Raw genomic sequence first — 19,863 nt, 5'->3', positions numbered from 1 at the left:
TCCCACTTTTCGTGCCAAAGTCATTAACAAAAATGTTAAGTAAGACTGGGCCCAAGACAGATCCCTGAGGAACTTCACTAGTAACCTCCCTCCACTCTGACAGTTCACCTTTCAGTATAAACTGTTATAGTCATCCTCGCCCCTTTAACCAATTCCTTATCTACCTTTCAGTTCTCATATTAATCCCCACCTTCTCCAATTTAACTAATAATTTCCCATTTGGAACTGTATTAAGTGCCTTACTGAAATCCAGGTAGATTAGATCTACTGTATTCCTTTTGTCTAAAAAATCAGTTATCTCCTCAAAGAAAAAGATCCAGTTGGTCTGACACACTCTACCTTTTGTAAAAATCATGTTGTATTTTATCCCTATTCCCGTTTATCTCTATGTCCTTAACTACTTTCTCTTTCAAAATTTGTACTAAGACCTTGCATGCAATTGAGGTCAAACTAACAGGCCTGTAGTTTCCCAGATCACTTTTCCCCCCTTTCCTAAAAATAGGTCCTATATTAGCAATCCTAAAGTCAGAGGGTACAACATCGAAGTTTACAAATTCATTAAAAAATCCTTGCTATTGGGCTTGCAATTTCATGTGCCAGTTCCTTTAATATTCTTGATGGAAATTATCCAGGCCCTCTGATTTAGTCCCATTAATCAGTTTCTGTTTGACCTCCCCCTCTGATATAGTAATTTCCATTAACTACTCTGCCACTATCGCTAAGCTCCTCGGTACCCTTATTAAAAACTGAGGTTAAGTATTTATTTAGGTGTTGGACCATTCCTAGATTGATCTCCACACCATCTTTACTGCTTAGCTGTCCCAATTCTTCTTCCCTTGTTTTCTTTTTATTTACATGTATGAGGAACTTTTTATTGGCTGGCTGTGATAAGAAAAGAACTGAAGTAGTTAGCTCTGCATAGCCCTTTTATAACCTCAGATCAAAATATTCAGAACTGTGAAAAGGTGTTTGAGGAATCTCAGTGGGTGCTGCTTTCCAGCAGATTTCTGAAGCTCAACAGTGCCAGTGGGTTCATTTCATAATAAGAAATATGCAGAGGCCAACTCCAGAACCAAATTAGTTTTAATAAATCAAATTAGTTTGTGATGTTTGTGACCTGAGATGATTCTGCTTTCTCTCTGTGATTTCAAATCACTCTAGAAACATTGAGCACTATTCCACTTCTTATAGATGTGGAAACTGAGGTACAGACCAGTTACTTCCATAAGGTCATACAGCAAGTCTGTGGGAGAGCTAGGAATAGAACACAGAAGTCTTGACTCCACGCAGTACTCCATATTAAAAATGGTATTGTTAACAATAAAAATAAATACATAAAATAAATAATAAAATGTTCTGGTACTTGGATAGGCCTTGTTGAGAACAGTTTAGGAAATTGGCACTCCACAAAGAAGTACCAGACAGCACATGCTAGTCCCTGAGAAATTCTTACATGAAATAGGATAGGACCCTCACAATACATTAAGTTGGAACCAGCAACATTTTCCAGTGACGGATATTTAGTTTATGTTCTTTCTGAGAAGACAGCCGTCACTGCTGTCAGTCCAGTCCTGTCCATTTGCCCAGTGTCTCATTTCTATCTTTTCCCATAACCAGGGTTTCACTGAGTTTCATCCGCCCTTCCATGCCTGGAAAGTCAGCAAGTAAAGATGTGTTTACATTACTGCATGGAGAGAATAATGAAAGCTACGGACAACACAGATGTAGAAAATGCAGCTGAGCTACTGCAACAGAGGCAGCTTACAACATTGAGGTTGCTTCTGAGCTGAACCAAGGCCGAGGGAGACTGTGAAGGTCTCCGACTGCGACACAAAAGCGGAACGCTAGCGCCCGCCCCGCACAACAGGGGACTGTGGGGCTGTAACATCCACATAGCTACCCTCCAACCACCCCTAGGACAGGTGATTGTGGGGCTGTAACACCCACACAGCTACCACCCCCCCATCATTCCCAGGGCAGGGGGTGTGGGGCTGTAACGCCCAGAGGGCCACCCCAGGCAATGACCCGTCCCTGTGCAGCGGGGAGGCTGTAACTCTCGCACAGAAAACACCCGCCGGGCCCCGGGGGGGCGGGACACTCACACACACGCAGGGCGCCGCTGCAGGCCGCGAGGCCGTTTGCCGGCTGCCGCCCCTCGGACACCATTTCCCAGCGCGCGCGCGCGCCCTGCGGTCCCGGCCCTGCTGGCGGGAGGCGGCTCCGGCTCCGCTCTCGGTCCGGTTGCGCGTGAGGGGAGCCGGGGCCATGAGCCGCCTGGGCTCGGTGCAGCGGAAGGTGCCCTGCCTGTTTGTGACGCAGGTGAAAGAGGAGCCGTCGGCCAAGCGGGAGCGCCAGGTACCGGGGCAGCGCCTGGGCACGGCGTCCTGGGCCGGGCGCAGTGGGGCAGGGGCCGCGGGGGCAGAGGGGACCTGCCGCCCATGAGGGGCGAGCTCAGGGGTCGTGCTGGAGCCACTGGCCATGGGGGAGGAAAGGAAGCTGCTCGGGCGTGGTGGGTACCCGGGTGATGTTGGGACTGGCTGGGGGGGCTCAGGGTGCTGGGGAGGAGGAGGGGGCATGGTGGGTATCCGGGTGATGTTGGGACTGGCTGGGGGGGCTCAGGGTGCTGGGGGGGAGGAGGGGGCATGGTGGGTATCCGGGTGATGTTGGGACTGGCTGGAGGGGCTCAGGGTGTTGGGGAGGAGGAGGGGGCATGGTGGGTACCCGGGTGATGTTGGGACTGGCTGGGGGGGCTCAGGGTGTTGGGGAGGAGGAGGGGGCATGGTGGGTATCCGGGTGATGTTGGGACTGGCTGGGGGGGCTCAGGGTGCTGGGGGGGAGGAGGGGGCATGGTGGGTATCCGGGTGATGTTGGGACTGGCTGGAGGGGCTCAGGGTGGTGGGGGGGAGGAGGGGGCATGGTGGGTATCCGGGTGATGTTGGGACTGGCTGGGGGGGCTCAGGGTGCTGGGGAGGAGGAGGGGGCATGGTGGGTATCCGGGTGATGTTGGGACTGGCTGGGGGGGCTCAGGGTGCTGGGGGGGAGGAGGGGGCATGGTGGGTATCCGGGTGATGTTGGGACTGGCTGGAGGGGCTCAGGGTGGTGGGGGGGAGGAGGGGGCATGGTGGGTACCCGGGTGATGTTGGGACTGGCTGGGGGGGCTCAGGGTGTTGGGGACGAGGAGGGGGCATGGTGGGTACCCGGGTGATGTTGGGACTGGCTGGGAGGGCTCAGGGTGTTGGGGAAGAGGAGGGGGCATGGTGGGTATCCGGGTGATGTTAGGACTGGCTGGGGGGGCTCAGGGTGCTGGGAAAGAAGAGGGGGCATGGTGGGTACCCGGGTGATGTTGGGACTGGCTGGGGGGCCTCAGGGTGCTTGGGAGGAGGAGGGGGCATGCTGGGTACCCGGGTGATGTTGGGACTGGCTGGGGGACTCAGGGTGCTGGGGAAGAGGAGGGGGCATGGTGGGTGTCCGGGTGCTGTTGGGATTGACTGGGGGGCTCAGGGTGCTGGGGAAGAGGAGGGGGCATGGTGGGTATCTGGGTGCTGTTGGGATTGACTGGGGGGCTCAGGGTGTTGGGGAAGAGGAGGGGGCATGGTGGGTATCCAGGTGCTGTTGGGATTGACTGGGGGGCTCAGGGTGCTGAGGAGGAGGAGGCATGGTGGGTATCCGGGTGATGTTGGGACTGGCTGGGGGGGCTCAGGGTGTTGGGGACGAGGAGGGGGCATGGTGGGTACCCGGGTGATGTTGGGATTGGCTGGGGGGCTCAGGGTGCTGCGGGGGAGGAGGGGGCATGGTGGGTATCTGGGTGATGTTGGGACTGGCTCGGGGGCTCAGGGTGTTGGGGACGAGGAGGGGGCATGGTGGGTATCCGGGTGATGTTGGGATTGGCTGGGGGGCTCAGGGTGCTGCGGGGGAGGAGGGGGCATGGTGAGTGTCCGGGTGATGTTGGGACTGCCGTGGGGGACTCAGGGTGCTGGGGGGGAGGAGAGGGCATGGTGGTTATCCGGGTGATGTTGGGACTGCCTGGGGGGGCTCAGGGTGCTGGGGAGGAGGAGGGGGCATGGTGGGTATCCGGGTGATGTTGGGACTGGCTGGAGGGGGACTCAGGGTGCTGTGGAGGAGGGGATGCAGAGGGCTGGTTGGGGACAAGGGCATTTGAGACTTGCAGCCACATCCAGCTCTAACAGTGCCTGGTGCATCTTTGAGATTCTTGGTGGCTCCATGCATGTTTTCATTGTGTAAGGCAGCAACAGGGAACTGCCCACATACCAGGTTGCGGGTAAGCCAGGTGGAATAGTACTGATGACTAAAACCTTATCGGAATGATGATTCCTTTTTCAGAAGTAATTGGGGTAATTTGCTTTTCTTTATCCCCGTTCAGCCCATTTTTCGGCGTCTTTCTGGGGAGGTCTTTGCTTGAGGCTTTGGTTGGTTGATATACCCCAGTGACTTCAGGGGTGGCCTGCTGACATCACTCTTCCTTAACTCTGATGGAAATAATTGTTCACATAACACTTGTGATGGGTTCTCTTAGTCTCCAGTTAAAAGGATTTAGGAGTTTATAACGCAGCAAGCAAGTATTGTGAAATCCCTGCTCTTGCAGGATTCAGTCCTTCCTCTGTTTCAAGGAGTTATCTCCTGCAGACCCGAAAGATGGTGATGATATGGGTATTTGGTGTTTCACATTTTGTTTGTTTGAAGTTCTTGGGGCTAACGTTGTTTTGACTGTGGTTATGTTAGTGTGCTTTCTTCCTTAAATTAGTGTTTCTTACTGTTATAAGAAGCAGACAGAAGGTTAGGGTAAAGTAAGAACTTGTTACATGCATAACTATAAAAAATTAGTCAAGTATTATGTGGAAATACAAAAGATTAAGTATATGTGTACTGAAACAGAAAAGACAGAATCAAGTTCACACTTTTTTCTATCTTGCACCTTCTGTATTCATCTACACCAGTGTTTTGTGGGTGTACTAATCTGAGCAGGTAGCATTTCACACCCATAATGCACAGGTGTAGATTGCTGTAGAAGGTGCAAAACAGGGAAATAATCAGGCTCTTTCTTCTTATGTATTTCAATAACAGTAGTACTTAAAGGCTTCAACCAACATTGGGGCACCATCATGCTAGGTGCTTTACCACACAGTGAAAGAGACAGCTCTTACGCCAAAGAGCTGACAGTCTAAAGAAGAGTAGGGGAAAGGATATTATTCTACAGGAGAATATTTTAAAAGTAATCTTTACCAGAAATGATTTTTCTTCATCTAAACCTATTTTGAGAAGTCTTACCAACACCATCTCTCAGAAAACAAGATCAACTTCATGATGTCCACTGGGTGTCTGTTCAGACTCCTTGGAACACTCACCTCTTTATTCTTTAAGGAAGAAAGGTTTAGCTGAAGACTACAATCTTTATTATGTTGTTCAAAATGTGTTTGCTTTAACCAGCTTCCATCACTCTGATATGTTTATTATTATCACCATCATTTAGTACTAGTAGGGCTTCCATCTCTAAACTGAAGCTTAGGAACAGTTAGTCCCTCAAATGATGCATGGAACTTTTGTTGCCATAGTAATGTCATAAAGGCATCTATTGAAATTCTGTAGCACTAGGCTGGAACTCTTCTGCATTACACACATTACTTCAAAGTGTGGGAGCAGGTTGTTCCTAAAGATAAACCCCGAATGGAAAGGAGGGAAGCAGCCTCATTAAATTATTCTTTATAAGACAACAGGTGTGAAAGTTTTATTCCTTTGCCTTGATGCATTTTCAGATTTGTAATATATTGTGAAATAGTTGCATTCTTAGGCAATATTAGAAACTAGGAATAAAAAAAATTATTCTGGGTTTGTGGATGTCAATTATAATATATTAGAGTCCATATAGGAAGTTATGGAGTGAGGTTTAAATAATTGTTGTCTTTTCAGTCATTTAAAGTTTTGGCAACTGAAACCATAAATCGAAAGGCGTTAGATGCAGATATATACAATGCAATTCCAACTGAGAAGGTGGATGGAACCTGCTGTTACGTAACAACCTATAAAGGTAATACGGAAGATTTGTATGCAGACTTCTCATGTTGATTTGTACCCATAAGTTGTACATAATTGTCATTTTATTGCATTCTTGTATCCGGGAAATTCAGATTCATTAAAAAAAATATGGCTTTACTATAAAATATGCATTACCTGATAATGTGAGTTTACTGTAATTTTATAGAAGATACACCTATCTGTAAAATTGTTCTGGATTTTCGTATAGTTTGTGAAACTAAAGTCCAGGTGAAAATGATCCAGTTTAAATTAACCTGGTAGTCAAAGAAAACTATTCTACCTGGCTAGTCAGGTTGGCATTTTATGATTAGAATTTTTTTTTCTCAGAAAGTCCGATAAACGGTATTTTATTTGCAGAGGTGTGAGGAAAAAGTGTGGTTCAGTGAATACCTGATGAACCCTTGAAAATTCCTCCTGTTCTCGCTTCCTACTGAAAGTATATTTTGAATATTCATATATCTGTTTTGTGGTTTTTTAAATATATATTTCAAGCAGTTTGTGCATCATATTAAGTAAGCAAGGTACTGTTCATAGTGCTCTTAGGTTTTCTGACAAGTGAGCAAATTAACCTCAATTTAAATATGTCCTCTTTTTATATGACTCTTTTTTTTTTTTTTTTTTTTTTTGAAGGCAGGAGGGAATAGAATATTTACTGCTGGATATTTTACTTCTCATGTTAAACTGTCCATTTCAATGGGAGAAATCCTGTCCTGCATGCTATTATCTAAACAAGCTGTTGTTTTCCTAATTCTGAAACCTGTAGGGCAGCCGTATCTTTGGGCCAGGTTGGATAGAAAACCCAACAAACTGTCTGAGAAAAGGTTTAAAAGATTCCTGTATTCAATGGAAGACTCAAAAGGTCAGTGAGGGTTTTTTTCTCTTTTTTTTTTTTTTCTCTTGGTAATTGAAGCATTTCTTTAAGAGAGAAAGACCTTTGGTTAAACAAAACTAGTATTATGTTGAAATAGTAGTGATCCGGCTCAAAACTTCTGTATTTCATTTTAAATGCTATTATGACTTTACTTATCTCCGTGTGCTATCGTTATAATTTTGGCTAATTGGTCACTTGTTCCTCACTCTGGGCTAGTATTAAATACTAAAACTTTTTCCGAGTGTATGTTTCCTTCATTGCTCCATGGTATTTCTTTTGCTAGAATGGAAATTCATGGCTAGAACAGAAAATTTCTTATCAAAAATTTCCTTTCTGCTAGCTGCATCTCCCACAATTCTGGATGTCTAGAATCATAGAAGATTAGGATTGGAAGAGACCTCAGGAGGTCATCTTGTCCAGCTCCCTGCTTAAAGTGGGACCAGCACCAACTAAATCAAGCCCATCCACCTTTGTCAAGCCAGGCCTTAAAAACCTCTAAGGATGGAGATTCCACCACCTCCTAGGTAACCCATTCCAGTGCTTCAACCACCCTCCTAGTGAAATAGTGTTTCCTAATATCCAACCTAGACCTCCCCCACTGCAACTTGAGACCATTGCTCCTTGTTCTGTCATCTGCCAGCACTGAGAACAGAACAGCCAATCTCCATCCTCTTTGGAACCCCCCTGCAGGTAGTTGAAAGCGGCTTTCAAATCCCCCCTCACTCTACTGCAGACTAAACAAGCCCAGTTCCCTCAGCCTCTCCTCGTAAGTCATGTGCCCCAGCCCCCTAATAATTTTTGTTGCTCTCCGATAGACTCTCTCCAATTTGTGCACATCCTTTCTGTATGGGGAGCCCAAAGCTGGACGCAATACTCCAGATGTGGCCTCACCAGTGCTGAATAGAGGGGAATAATCACTTCCCTCAATCTGCTAGCAATGCTCCTACTAATGCAGCCCAATATGCTAGTAGCCTTCTTGACAACAAGGGCACACTGCTGATTCATATCCAGCTTCTCATCCACTGTAATCCCCAGGTCCTTTTCTGCAGAACTGCTGCTTAGCCAGTCGGTCCCCAGCCTGCAGCGGTGCGTGGGATTCTTCCGTCCTAAGTGCAGGACTCTGCACTTGTCCTTGTTGACCCTCATCAGATTTCTTTTGGCCCAATCCTCCAATTTGTCTAGGTCGCTCTGGACCCTATCCCTACCATCCAGCATATCTACCTCTCGCCCCAGCTTAGTGTCATCTGTGAACTTGCTGAGGGTACAATCCATCCCATCATCCAGATCATTAATAAAATGTTGAACAAAACCGGTCCCAGGATCAACCCCTGGAGCACTCTGCTTGATACTGGCTGCCAACTAGACACAGAGCCGTTGATCTCTACCCGTTGAGCCCAACAAGATGGCCATTTTTCTGTCCACCTTATAGTCCATCCATCCATCCAATCCATACTTTTTTAATTTGCTGGCAAGAATACTGTGGGAGACTGTATCAAAAGCTTTGCTAAAGTCAAGATATATCATGTCCACTGCTTTCCCCATATCCACAGAGCCAGTTACCTCATCATAGAAGGCAATCAGGTTGGTCAGGCATGACTTGCCCTTGGTGAATCCATGTTGACTGTTCCTTTCTGCTATTCAAATGGGGAGGGCTAGCAGGATGAAATCAAGACATACATTAATTCTCATAGTACAAATATAAAATCCTGCTCCTACACTCCCCGGTCCCCAGTTACACTGTTTCCTTTGGGGAATCTGTTGACTCTCTGTGAGGAAGAGGAGAGAAAGTTGCACCTCTTTCTGAATGCCAGTCTCTGTTCTTTTCTGTGGGCACTTAGTGGGGAAGGGGGAGAATATTTGGATTTAGCCACATTGTCAGCAACCATGGTATCCAGCTTTTCTCAAAAAAGGAGGGAGCCTGTAAACTTGGCTTCAGCGTAGGACATGCTTACGGTTGGAGCCATAGGTGGCACCTGGCTACTAAGCTGGAAGTCACAGCTTGGGCTTGAGGACATCATTGCATCCACTGAAGCATCAGTTACAAACACTGTTTCTAGGAAGAGTTCTTTAAAGTGGAGTAAAAGTCAGGGTTATCTCTGTCCTTAAAGGCCTTGAGATCTTACAACCAGGAAAAAGATGCTCTTGCAGAGCAGGTGGCCGCCAGGGGCACTTGAAGAGTGGTGGAGGAAGCTTCAAAGTCCATTTTAAGGGTGGCCTTGATTTTTCTATCCGTGGGTTCCTTAGGCTTGAACTCCACTTCTGAGGAAATAATCATATCCTTGGTGAGGGACGCTACACTAGCATGAACTTCTGGTGTATCAGTAATAGAGCCCTTGGGTTCTTGAATGTTGTAGAGTCTGAGGTCGATGTTGTGAATATGCTTACCTTTATCAGGCTTGTTCTGTTCATCCCTAATCACTTCCTCGAAGGGAGGAGCGAAAGGGTATTGCAGCCATATATGAGGATTTTGCGGGGAGAAATTTACTCTGAAGCTTACTCACAGGAGCATGCTTAGGTTTCAGAGTCAGAAAGCTCATCTTCCTCAGTGGGGGAGGAAGAGGAATCAGAGGACTCATAACTTCTGGATTTTTTTTATTGCTTTTTCTTTCCCTTTTTTGCTTTTTTAGATTTTTTTTTTTTTTTTAAGCCTTTTGAATGCGCTTTGGGAGTGCAGAAACTCTGCTGTGGCTTTGGTGAGGTCTTTTGCGGCTTGCCTTCCTTAAGACCTGAAGACCCTCTCGAAAGATCTGTCTCACAATCCTTCCCACTCGGAGGAGGAACTCATTGTCAGCGGATATGTCTACACTGCAGTTAGACATCTGTGGCTGGCCCCTGGGACTTAACCCATGAGTCGAGTGGTCAGGGTCCACCTTGCTTTTGGACCCACTTGCTGTTCTGCACTGAGGTTCCTTGCCTATTTTTTCCTCGCTGGAGTCATGGTTGCCTTGGTCGGTAGGGACCCCACCTCCCTATCTAGCTTGTAGCACCAGGACCTAACAGAGTTAGAGATGGAAGGCTGAGTGTAAGCGGGGCACAAGTCACTGCCTGTTTCTCAGGAGGCTGCCTCAGGTATAGAGCACTAGTTGGAGGAACAAGCAGGGAGACAATGCAGTGGTGGTTCAGGGAGGGTTTCACTCCCAAAGGGTTAACTGACTCAGGGAGGGGGAGGAATTCTGAGCAAAGAAGTTAAAATAGAGGTAGAAAGGGCAGGAGCAAAAGAACCTGCTACTGTCTGCTGCTGCAGTGGCAGAGAATCTGGCAGCAAGCAGGAACAGAGGTGTTCTGGCCAGACTGTTCAGCGCTAAAAGGCTGCTCTGCCTCCGTGAGCTGCAGAGAGGAGAGCAGCCCCAGAAGTCCAGGATTGTGGGAATGGAATGGAAATTCTTTGCCTAAATATCTTAGTAGACCAAATTAGTTAAAAAAACAAAAATTGAACAAAAAACAACAACAAAAGATTAGACCTCATGCTGGTACTCTTCCTATGTCAGATTATTTGAATGTTTACTTTGAAAGAAGGTCAGATAATAGAATTAGCTAAAATTTTGTCACAAAATAAATATTTAACATTTTTGTTTTTTAGAATTTATTTGGAATATTGAAGAAGACTTCAGACCTGTCCCAGAATGCTGGATTCCAGCAAAGGAAATCCGGCAATCGAGTGGAAACCCTTTGCCCGATGAAAACGGACACATTCCAGGTATATACCATACAGTCTGCCTTAAAGAAAAGGGGATTTTTCTCTACTTCATTAGGCCCAGAGTTAAATACCCACAGAACAGGACACAGTGGCACCAGACCCTGCCAGAACAACAGATGCAAAACCTGAAGACGCATCTCCACTGCTACAATGATCAACACAACCCACACCACACCTTTCAAGATTCATTGATCCTACACATGCCTATCCCAAGATATGGTGTACCTCATCCAGAGCACTAACTGCTTGAATAACAACTGTGTGGGTGAAACCAATCACTGCGTGCTCTAATGATCTCACACCTGTGGATTAACCCTTTTCACGAAGTGATCACTCTATATCTGACCTTATCCGTCCCTCATCCTCAAAGGAAACCTGCACAACACTTTCAAAAGACAAGTCTGGGAGCTTAAATTCATTACTCTGCTAGACACTAAAAATGTGGACGGAACAGAGATGCTGGATTTATGGCTTATTAGAACACTAACCCCCTCTCTTTGTCCTATGACCGCAGAGGTGTTAACGGGCCACCCTGCCTTGAGTGATCCCTTACAATTTGTGCAAACTGCTTATGCTAAACAATCTGTTCCACCTTGAATATTGCTGTGACACTGGGAGTACCTTTCCCAGACCTGAAAAAAGCTCTGTGTGGCTCAAAAGCTTGTCTCTCTCACCAACAGAAGTTGGTCCAATAAAAGATATTACCTCACCGACCTTGCCTCTCTAATATCCTGGGACCGATATGGCTACAACTACACTGCATAGCACCATATTCAGAAAGTTCCTTTCTAACATGTCATTTACTCACTGTTCAGTCGTGCTTTGTTCTGCTGTCATAGAAACATTTTTTTCCTGTGGCATTTGGCCACACTGATTTGCAAAGCTTTGAGCCAAAAGACACAGTTGTTCCTGTTAAATTCCTTTGACACATTTCTTTGAGGTACAATGTAACTTTGTCCTTGGGATAAGTTTATTTTCCATGTAAAAATATAATTAGGTATGTTGCTCTTCATATTAGTAGAATGCTATAGTTTATAGCTACTTTCTAATGCATGTACAGCTTTTAATGTGCCTTGACAAGAAGTAAAATGGAATGTTTTCTCATAGGTTGGGTGCCAGTGGAGAAAAATAGCAAACAATATCGCTGGCACTCATCTGTTGTTAATTATGAGGCAGAAATAGCCCTTATATTGAAGTGCCATGCTGATGATCCTGGACGTTTGGAAATCAGTTCCGTGCCATTATCAGACCTTTTGGAACAAACCCTGGAGCTTATTGGAACTAATATTAATGCAAATCCATATGGTAAGCATAGCATGTGTTGTTGTTTAACACTCATTAATACCTTAAATATTTTAATGTGTGTTGAGTGTGAAAGGTATGGCATTTCTTACTTGCAAAATAAGAGATTGGAATTACTTCACTAAGCTCCATGAATTAAAAGCAACTTGTACATTGCCAAAATGGCTTATTAACATATTATAACCCAGTGGTTCTCAAACTTTTGTACTGGTGACTCTTTTCACACAGCAAGCTTCTGAGTGCGACCCTCTCCCCCCCCTATAAATTAGAAACACTTTTAAAAAATATTTAATCCTATTATAAATGCTGGAGGTGAAGCAGTGTTTGGGGTGGAGGCTGACAGCTCGTGACCCCTCTATGTAATAACCTCGTGATCCCCTGAGGGGTCATGATCCCCAGTTTGAGAACCCCGGTATAACTCTCTTTAAAAAAGAAAATGAGGGGATAGCTACAGTAGTGCCCAAAGGGTGGAGTTTAGAGATATTTTTAGATACTTCGGTGATTGGCAGTTTCCACATAATGCATACAGTCTTTTTAACTATCTCCTTCTCCCCTCCCAACCTGCTGCATGTAATTCCAAAGGGTTGCCACTAAGGGTATGTCTTCACAACCCACCAGATCGGTGGGCTGCGATCGATCCAGTGGGGATCGATTTATTGTGTCTAGTCTAGATGCGATAAATCGACCCCTGAGTGCTCTCTTGTACTCTAGCACTGCGAGAGGCACAGGCAGAGTCAACAGGGGAGTGCCAGCAGTAGACTCACTGCGGTGAAGACACCGCAGTCAGTTGATTTAAGTATGTCGACTTCAGCTATGTTGTTCGTGTAGCTGAAGTTGCGTAACTTAGATCGATCCCCCCGCCTAGTGTAGATCAGGGCTAAGATACTTTTCTTCTCCTCCATGCAAGACTACAGCTATGTCTTCACTGCAAACAATAGCTGCATTTTTACAAGTTAGCTAAGTTGAGACAGTACTGTAGTTTGTTACCTCTGCATAGCTAAATCTCTGTGCCTTCCACATGGGTTGACCTTAATTAGTTATATTCAGGTAAAAACTACCCGGGCTATGTGTTCACTATGATTTTACATCAAGATAGCTATCATAATGCAAAAACACTACTTTTTTTTTTTTAGTGAAGACATAACCTTGAACTAGCAGGGACAATGTTTGCTCCACTTTCCAAAGCCAGTCAGTGATGTGCTGCTAACTTTTAATATGAGGCATCCACAAAAAAATTTCCCTTTGGGTTGAGGCAAACTGCTGCTGCAGTGAAGTTGGATGAATGACTGGGGCATATGCATTTGTTTTCCATTTAAACGGACCTCTTTTCTCAGAACCAAAGAGTGGTGCAACACCACTTGGGAAACAAACATTAAATTGCACTTCATTGGAAATACTTTGTTTTAAAAAATACACTGGTATATACATAGAACAAAATAGATTGCCTCCGATTTATAATTATGTGCTGAAGGGCTTTGGGGGGAGAGGTTGGTGCTCTTCTTTGAAGACTTTTTTTTTTTTAAACACCTGCTATTTGGTGCAATTTTTTATGTTCCAAAAGCAAAACTTTATTCTTCAGTAGCATTTTTATGAGCTCCTAACATTATTTATGTATGCCAAGGAGGACTTCATATTATAAAATATCTTGGAAATATTTTTGATCTCAGCTACAACAGGGTTATGACATTCTTTTAATAAAATCAATATTTTAAAACATCACTGTGCGATAGTTTACTGACAGGCAAAAAGACCAGGCTCATGCACAGTGGAACTTATTTCCTTTTGATCCTTCAAATCATTCTTGAATCTTTTATAACGCAGTTTAAAAATGAGCAGGTTAAATAGGCTTTGGAGTGTTACATGTGCTTACTTGTAACAGTTTATTCCCAGCATAACAGCTTTTGTCTTCGCATGGCAGGAAGAGTATGCTATAGTTCTACTACACCATCCCTATTATCACTTCAGTAACGACACATGAAGTTTGTTATATTCCTGGGGGAATTCAGCAGCAAAGAATTAAACATTCTGCGCACAATATTTTGAAGTTCTGCAAAATTCTGCATATTTTATTTGTCAAAATAACAATATAATCCCGCTAGTCTCAATTATTTTGGTAATTTATTTCAAAATACCTGCCAGTAATTATGTCTGTAACCATACAGACAACAAAAAAGATTCAGCAAATGTTTTTTTGACAGATTCCTGGCTAAGCATATTAATACAGAACTTTGAATAATAATTCATTTAAACTACAATACAGAGACATATTTCCCATACTCCTCAGAAGCAGTGGAAAGGCTTGCGGGACTCAGGGGTAACGGAGCAGCTGAGGGAGAGAGGAGGAGTCTTTCTTGGGTGTCTGGCTGGTGAGTCTTGCCCACATGCTCAGGGTTTAACTGATCGCCACATTTGGGGTTGGGAAGGAATTCTCCTCCAGGGCAGATTGGCAGAGGCCCTGGGGGGTTTTCGCCTTCCTCTGCAACGTGGGGCACGGGTCACTTGCTGGAGGATTCTCTGCACTTTGAAGTCTTTAAACCACCATTTGAGGACTTCAGCAGCTCAGACATAGGTTAGGGGTTTGTTAGAAGAGTGGGTGGGTGAGATTCTGTGGCCTGCATTGTGCAGGAGGTCAGAGTAGACTATCATAATAGTCCCTTCTGACCTTAAAGTCTATGATTCAAGTGAACCTGGAGAGTCGCTGGGTGTGGGTGGGAGAAATATGGAACAGGGTTGTCTTTCTGAGAGGGGAGGAATGTTGGGGAGCCTCCCCCATGCAGACCCCGGCTAACCCTAACCTCTCCCATTAAGTCAGGCAAATATGCCCATCCCAGTGTTCCCTGCACCTCTCCCATTCAGCGAGGCATATCTGCACATGTCCCCATGTGGCCTGTAGCGCCCCCCCCCCATTGAGCCCCTGGCTCAATGCTATCACCCCTCTAGTTCCTGTGACATCCCCCCCCAGCAGCCCTGTGTGCCCCACTCTATCCATCCCCCACCATATTCTGTGGCCCTGCAGGCAGGATGTTGTGAGGAAGGCAGCCTCTGACCTCTCCCTGTTCCAGCTTGTGAGCTAGCTGCCCTCTCTTCTGGTACCATAGCATTCCCTGGTGGATGAAAGGTGTAATTGAAACATTCTGCAGGAGATGTGCATATTCTGTCGGGGCAGGTAGGAGGGGGGAATCTGTGGGGGACATGAATTCTGCATGTGCGCAGTGGTGCAGAATTCTCCCAGGAGTATTGTGTCAAGTAGTCTTAACTTGTGGCTCTTTGGAGCATATTGAAGCAGAAATCTCTTAGCTTGCAAGAGACACTTCGTATGTTGTAATTAAATTTAGTATTCATTTGGTAACTAGATCTTAAATATATAAAGCTTGTTGTTTGCCTATCTCACCACAATAGTATATTAATGGTAAATCACAGTTTAAGAACTAGATGCGAAATTGAGAGAGTTTTTTTCTGTGGTAAGCATGTCAAGGTGGTGTTCCTTTGGATTCTAATAAGGTGTTTGTAGTAGTGCTGTCATGGGACCTATTTGGAGTCATGTCAAAAATCAAAGATATCTATTTACACACAAGTTTTCTTAAAAAACAAAAAACCTTTGTTTTTTAGATGCACCTTGCCATGCAAACTGGAGAGGTGATTATTTAATTTCCTAGAAGCTGTACTTTTTAAACTGAGATATGGCCTATATATACTACTATACTTCTGTTGGCTTACATTTGTAATGTCATAATATTGCATGGGGCAAGAAGTTACAGTGGAATCAGAAGATTGTGAAGACTTGTTATGTCTCCCTAATATGAAAATAAAAATTAATATCCCACTTCACCCAGGACAGGAAATCTACTTCTGTTGCTGAAAAGAAGGGATGAAATCCTGTCTCTGTAGAAGTCCAGTGGAAAAATTTCCATTTATTTCAGCTGAGTCTGGATTTCACCCAACGTGTTTTATAGGCCAGCCCCCCTGTATATCTGACAGAAATCTTCTGTGACAGCATTCTTAATGTGGCTGTAATAAGTAATAAAAATAAGGGAAATTTTGACTTGAGTGACTACATGATTTAACGGTTAATTTTTTTTTATATATATAAAGGATTAGGAAGTAAGAAGCACCCTCTCCATCTTCTTGTACCACATGGAGCATTTGAAATAAAGAATCCACCTATGCTGAAGCACAGTGATATATTATCTTGGTTTGAAAGCTGCACAGAGGGTAAAATTGAAGGAATTGTATGGCATTGTAATGATGGACATTTAATCAAGGTAACTATTTAGAATGTCATGAGTGAATCTGCACTCCCCAAAACATAAAACAAAAAAACCCCGCACTTGTGCAGAAGAAACACTTCAAGGACAAAACTTCTAGTGTAAAAGGCACAATGCATTAAAACACAATATGCACTGCTGCTTCTAATTGGGTGAGAATCAGTTTAGCTACTTTGTGAGACATGTTTCAAATTAGCACTTGACAGCTTTGATCAGCTCCTCACAAGCCCAGTTTGTGATAATTTTCAACATAAACTGTGAGTTAGGCACTAGTCACCTATCTTTGTTCCCAGTACAGCTTCTTACCCAGTTTCTTTCAAGGGGCAGGAGGGCTCCAGCACTCCACATACCACTTCTCGTTGTAGCCAGAACACATAGCTCTCTTGCCCAGCAGCTGTACCTTTTTGTAACTGCTGTGTGATGTAGTTTTTCAAACTATATTGGACTCCTTACAATAGTTACGGTATTTATTAACTGTTATAAAGACAAATTAACCTCAAAACTGCTATAGTCATTTATGCTGATAAAGGTAAATCCACCTGCTATTATCCTATGCATTGCTTTCCATTGTACTTTCAATAAAGGTTCCACCCCCCTTCAATGTCTCTAAGGTGGATGCCAATAAGAGCACACAAATGTCTTAGCATTATAGCAAATATTCAGTAATAGTGTATAAAACTCCTGCCTCCACCCTAAATAAATTATGCCAGTAGTTTGAACAGTTAATTGAAAACAGACAAAATAATGGATGACCACGGTATTATCTTGTCCTGTGGAGATAGCACCTAACAATTAAGGCGTGCTTTTTTTAAAAAAAAAATTCTCTCTCAAAAAACAACCCCAACAACCCTAAATTAATTTGCTTTTTATTTGTGTGTGGCCCATAATTGATTTTTTTCTGTGGGTCAGTGGCTTGAAGCCATGCACACCTGTATTGGAATGGACATATGTAAGTACTCAAAGAAGAACAGTTCCTTATAAAACAAGGGATCACTTTATAATAATCAAAATGAGCTGGCATTGTTTCTGTAAGAATGGTCTTCAAACTGTGGTTTGTGGAGGACTATGTAGCGATGTGGTCTGCTTTTCACATTCACCTGCTAAATCACATTAAAATGACTGCTAAAAAAATACAACACTGTCCTAGTTTTCATCACAGCAGTTGCAATTGTTGCTATCTATTTTTTTTTTTTTGAGATCCCCCTCCGCCTACTTTTCTTCACTTGGTCTGAATTCCTGCTGCTATCTAAAACAAGTTGTTTTACTTCAGCTGTAGGAAAGTTAGTAGTTTGAAGTGGTATATGGCAAACTTCCAGAAGCAATTTGACATAAGTTTCACACACCGTGTACAAGAACTATGAGCTTTGTAAGTGATATGCCAAAACAGTGACATCAGTGACCAAAGCAGCTAGCTGTTGAGATACCAGTGATGGATATTTGTCATAAGTGGTCGAATGTATGAGGATGTTTACACTGATCTCCTGTTTCTCTCTTCTTAGCTCCATCGACATCATCTTGGTATGTGCTGGCCAATTCCAGAGACGTATCTGAATTCTCAACCAGTTGTCATTGCTGTTAATGGGACCAAATATGACTGTGACTTTGAACCAAAATGTTTGTTTAACCATTTTTCAAAGCTGGATGGGCAAAGGTTCAGTAGACTCAAAGATATAAAGTTTGATGTTTAAAGAGAAAAAAGAATCTTGTCACATATGTACGATTGTACCTTCTTCTGCTTTGCCTACAATATAAGTGGATATTTTTGCAAATAATTGTGGCATAGGTAGCTCTGTAGCTACAATGCACATGATTGGGATAAATATTATCAATAATATGAAGCAAAAGAGCAGTAAAGGCAAATCCAAAATGGATCTCCCTCTCTTAGATTTCAACACATTTGCTGTTTTGGTTTTGAAAGACCCTTAAATGTTGAAGACGTTAGGGCTAAGAGGAGGACAGTGTTTAATGGTAGCTGCTTCCAGGGGCTTGTATAGCGAAGCAGTTAGTGATGGTTTTAAAAACAAACAGAAAAGTCAGCTAACTTTTAGAGTTTCTGAATTTTTACAGCCTGCAGTTTATTCTGAAGTCAGACTGCAACTCAGACATTCTCAGGTTTAGGCTCCAGACTTAGGGCCCAATGCTTTCTATTATATCAGTGAAGTAACACAGATTTAAATCAGTAACTGAGACCATAATCAGGCCCTACGTTTTAAAAAAATGTTTAAAATTGTGACAATTTTTTTAATTTAAACATTCCACACTATTTGTATCCCCCCCCCGCCATGCTGCAGTAGTGTACTAGGGCTTGAAAACCAAGTAGTGAAATTGTTTACATTATCCAGTGTCTTGGGACACACTGTTCTTTTTGTTAATAAATTAGCATAAATAGTAAAATGTAAACTCGTTTTAATTATTAAAAAAATAGTCCATAACCGTTTAGAAAATAACTTTATCAAGAGCAGCATGTAAAGTAATGTTTCAAAAACTTAACTTAGAAAAATAGACAATACAAATTGTGTATTCTCAGAATTTGGTTCTATTTACATCTGTGCTCTGCATGTACCAAACATCCACCAACACTAGATCTATACAAATATTGACAGTTTTCAATTAAATTAAATTAGCTTTACATCTAAGTACAAAAAAAGTTCATTGCCTTGCTGAAGTATTACAACTCTTTCTGTTATGCAGCAGGTCTGGCTTAGAAGTCAAGGGCTTCCTCACCCCAGGATTGCTGAAATCCTTTGATCTCCCCTGCTGTCATTTCTGAACTAAAGCATAAAATATGCAAAACAAGTGGGGAGGTGGTAAGACAAGTTTTCACATTGATTGCTAGATCTATTGGATCTGAAGCACTAATGACAAGATTTTAGTAACTTTTTTGAAAAGTCTGCTGCTTCTCTCTCTCTGGTGTCAAACTATTGTAACGTCAATGAAGCTGGTCCTAATTCACAATGGTGAGAAATTAGAATCAGGCTTGCATATAAGTGGTATTACATATAACAGCCTACTGACTCAATTTGTGTGTTAGTTCTTAAAATACTTAACATGGATTTAATCAATAGACACATTGGCTGGAATATCCACTTTAACACCAAACTGTTCAGAAAGCTTCTTTAATTTCTCCTCCAAGATAATATTTTTTTTCACTTCTTCATTGTAGTTGTATTTCAGATCCTCAATTTCTTCAAAAAAGGAAGGGTCAAAGTTATCCAGTTCTCTTTTCAGTTGTTTGATTTCTTCCTAATAAAAGAATTGAATATTACCAACTTACTACAATTCAAGATTCTACTTTCTGTTTTTGTGTCAAGGTGTATATAAAAGGACTAAATGACAACATTAATTGTGTGCCTTTTCCTTCATGGGAAATTTTAAAACCTCGCTTTGATTTGTGCACTCTGAATGTAAAGGTACAGGTTATCATTTATATACCTTAGTACCTAATTGCACCTGCAAGTCAGGTGCTTTGGTATATGAAAAAGGAAGCGAGGTTAAAAGTTTAGTACCTACTATATGTCAAAACAAATGTTTACAGTGAGACTGGAATGCTTTGTTAAATTAATCACACAGTCAGTACAGCATAATTACATACTGTCATAAGAGGAAAGAGATCCTGGGGAAACACAGTGCTGTGCTTCTAAACAACATATTCTTCTGACCCTAGCTTTAGGGCCTGA

At 43.3% G+C, this 19,863-nt stretch overlaps 3 protein-coding genes across 11 annotated transcripts in view; 1 reads left to right on the top strand and 2 right to left on the bottom strand.

Annotated features, from left to right (window-relative positions):
* C1H12orf50 (chromosome 1 C12orf50 homolog) overlaps positions 1 to 2,316 on the bottom strand; it is a 27,933-nt gene extending 25,617 nt beyond the window's left edge. For 2 of the 3 annotated variants that reach the window (XM_074941935.1, XM_074941937.1), the window contains exon 1: positions 2,103 to 2,316. The gene's annotated coding sequence lies outside the window, so the exon portion shown is untranslated. The remainder of the gene's footprint in view (positions 1 to 2,102) is intronic. The other variant, XM_074941936.1, reaches the window with a different exon arrangement.
* On the top strand, positions 2,128 to 19,863 carry RLIG1 (RNA 5'-phosphate and 3'-OH ligase 1). Its single transcript, XM_074941938.1, has 7 exons — positions 2,128 to 2,355; positions 5,926 to 6,043; positions 6,815 to 6,910; positions 10,503 to 10,619; positions 11,727 to 11,924; positions 16,014 to 16,183; positions 17,686 to 19,863. Exons 1-7 carry the CDS (start codon positions 2,266 to 2,268, stop codon positions 17,872 to 17,874), a joined length of 978 nt encoding a protein of 325 aa, XP_074798039.1. The 5' UTR covers positions 2,128 to 2,265; the 3' UTR covers positions 17,875 to 19,863.
* Positions 18,513 to 19,863, bottom strand: part of CEP290 (centrosomal protein 290) — a 111,424-nt gene continuing 110,073 nt past the window's right edge. For 2 of the 7 annotated variants that reach the window (XM_074941928.1, XM_074941929.1), the window contains exon 51: positions 18,519 to 19,429. In XM_074941928.1, coding sequence (XP_074798029.1) covers positions 19,241 to 19,429 — 189 coding nt within the window. In that variant the 3' untranslated portion in view covers positions 18,519 to 19,240. Of the gene's footprint in view, positions 19,430 to 19,863 lie in introns of all 7 variants that reach the window. The other 5 variants (XM_074941927.1, XM_074941925.1, XM_074941926.1 and 2 more) reach the window with 5 other exon arrangements.

Source organism: Natator depressus, chromosome 1 (assembly GCF_965152275.1).
Source record: "Natator depressus isolate rNatDep1 chromosome 1, rNatDep2.hap1, whole genome shotgun sequence".
NCBI lineage: Eukaryota > Metazoa > Chordata > Testudines > Cheloniidae > Natator > Natator depressus.
The sequence above is the reverse complement of the archived record's forward strand: the minus strand, read 5'-3'. Positions and strand labels throughout refer to the sequence as shown.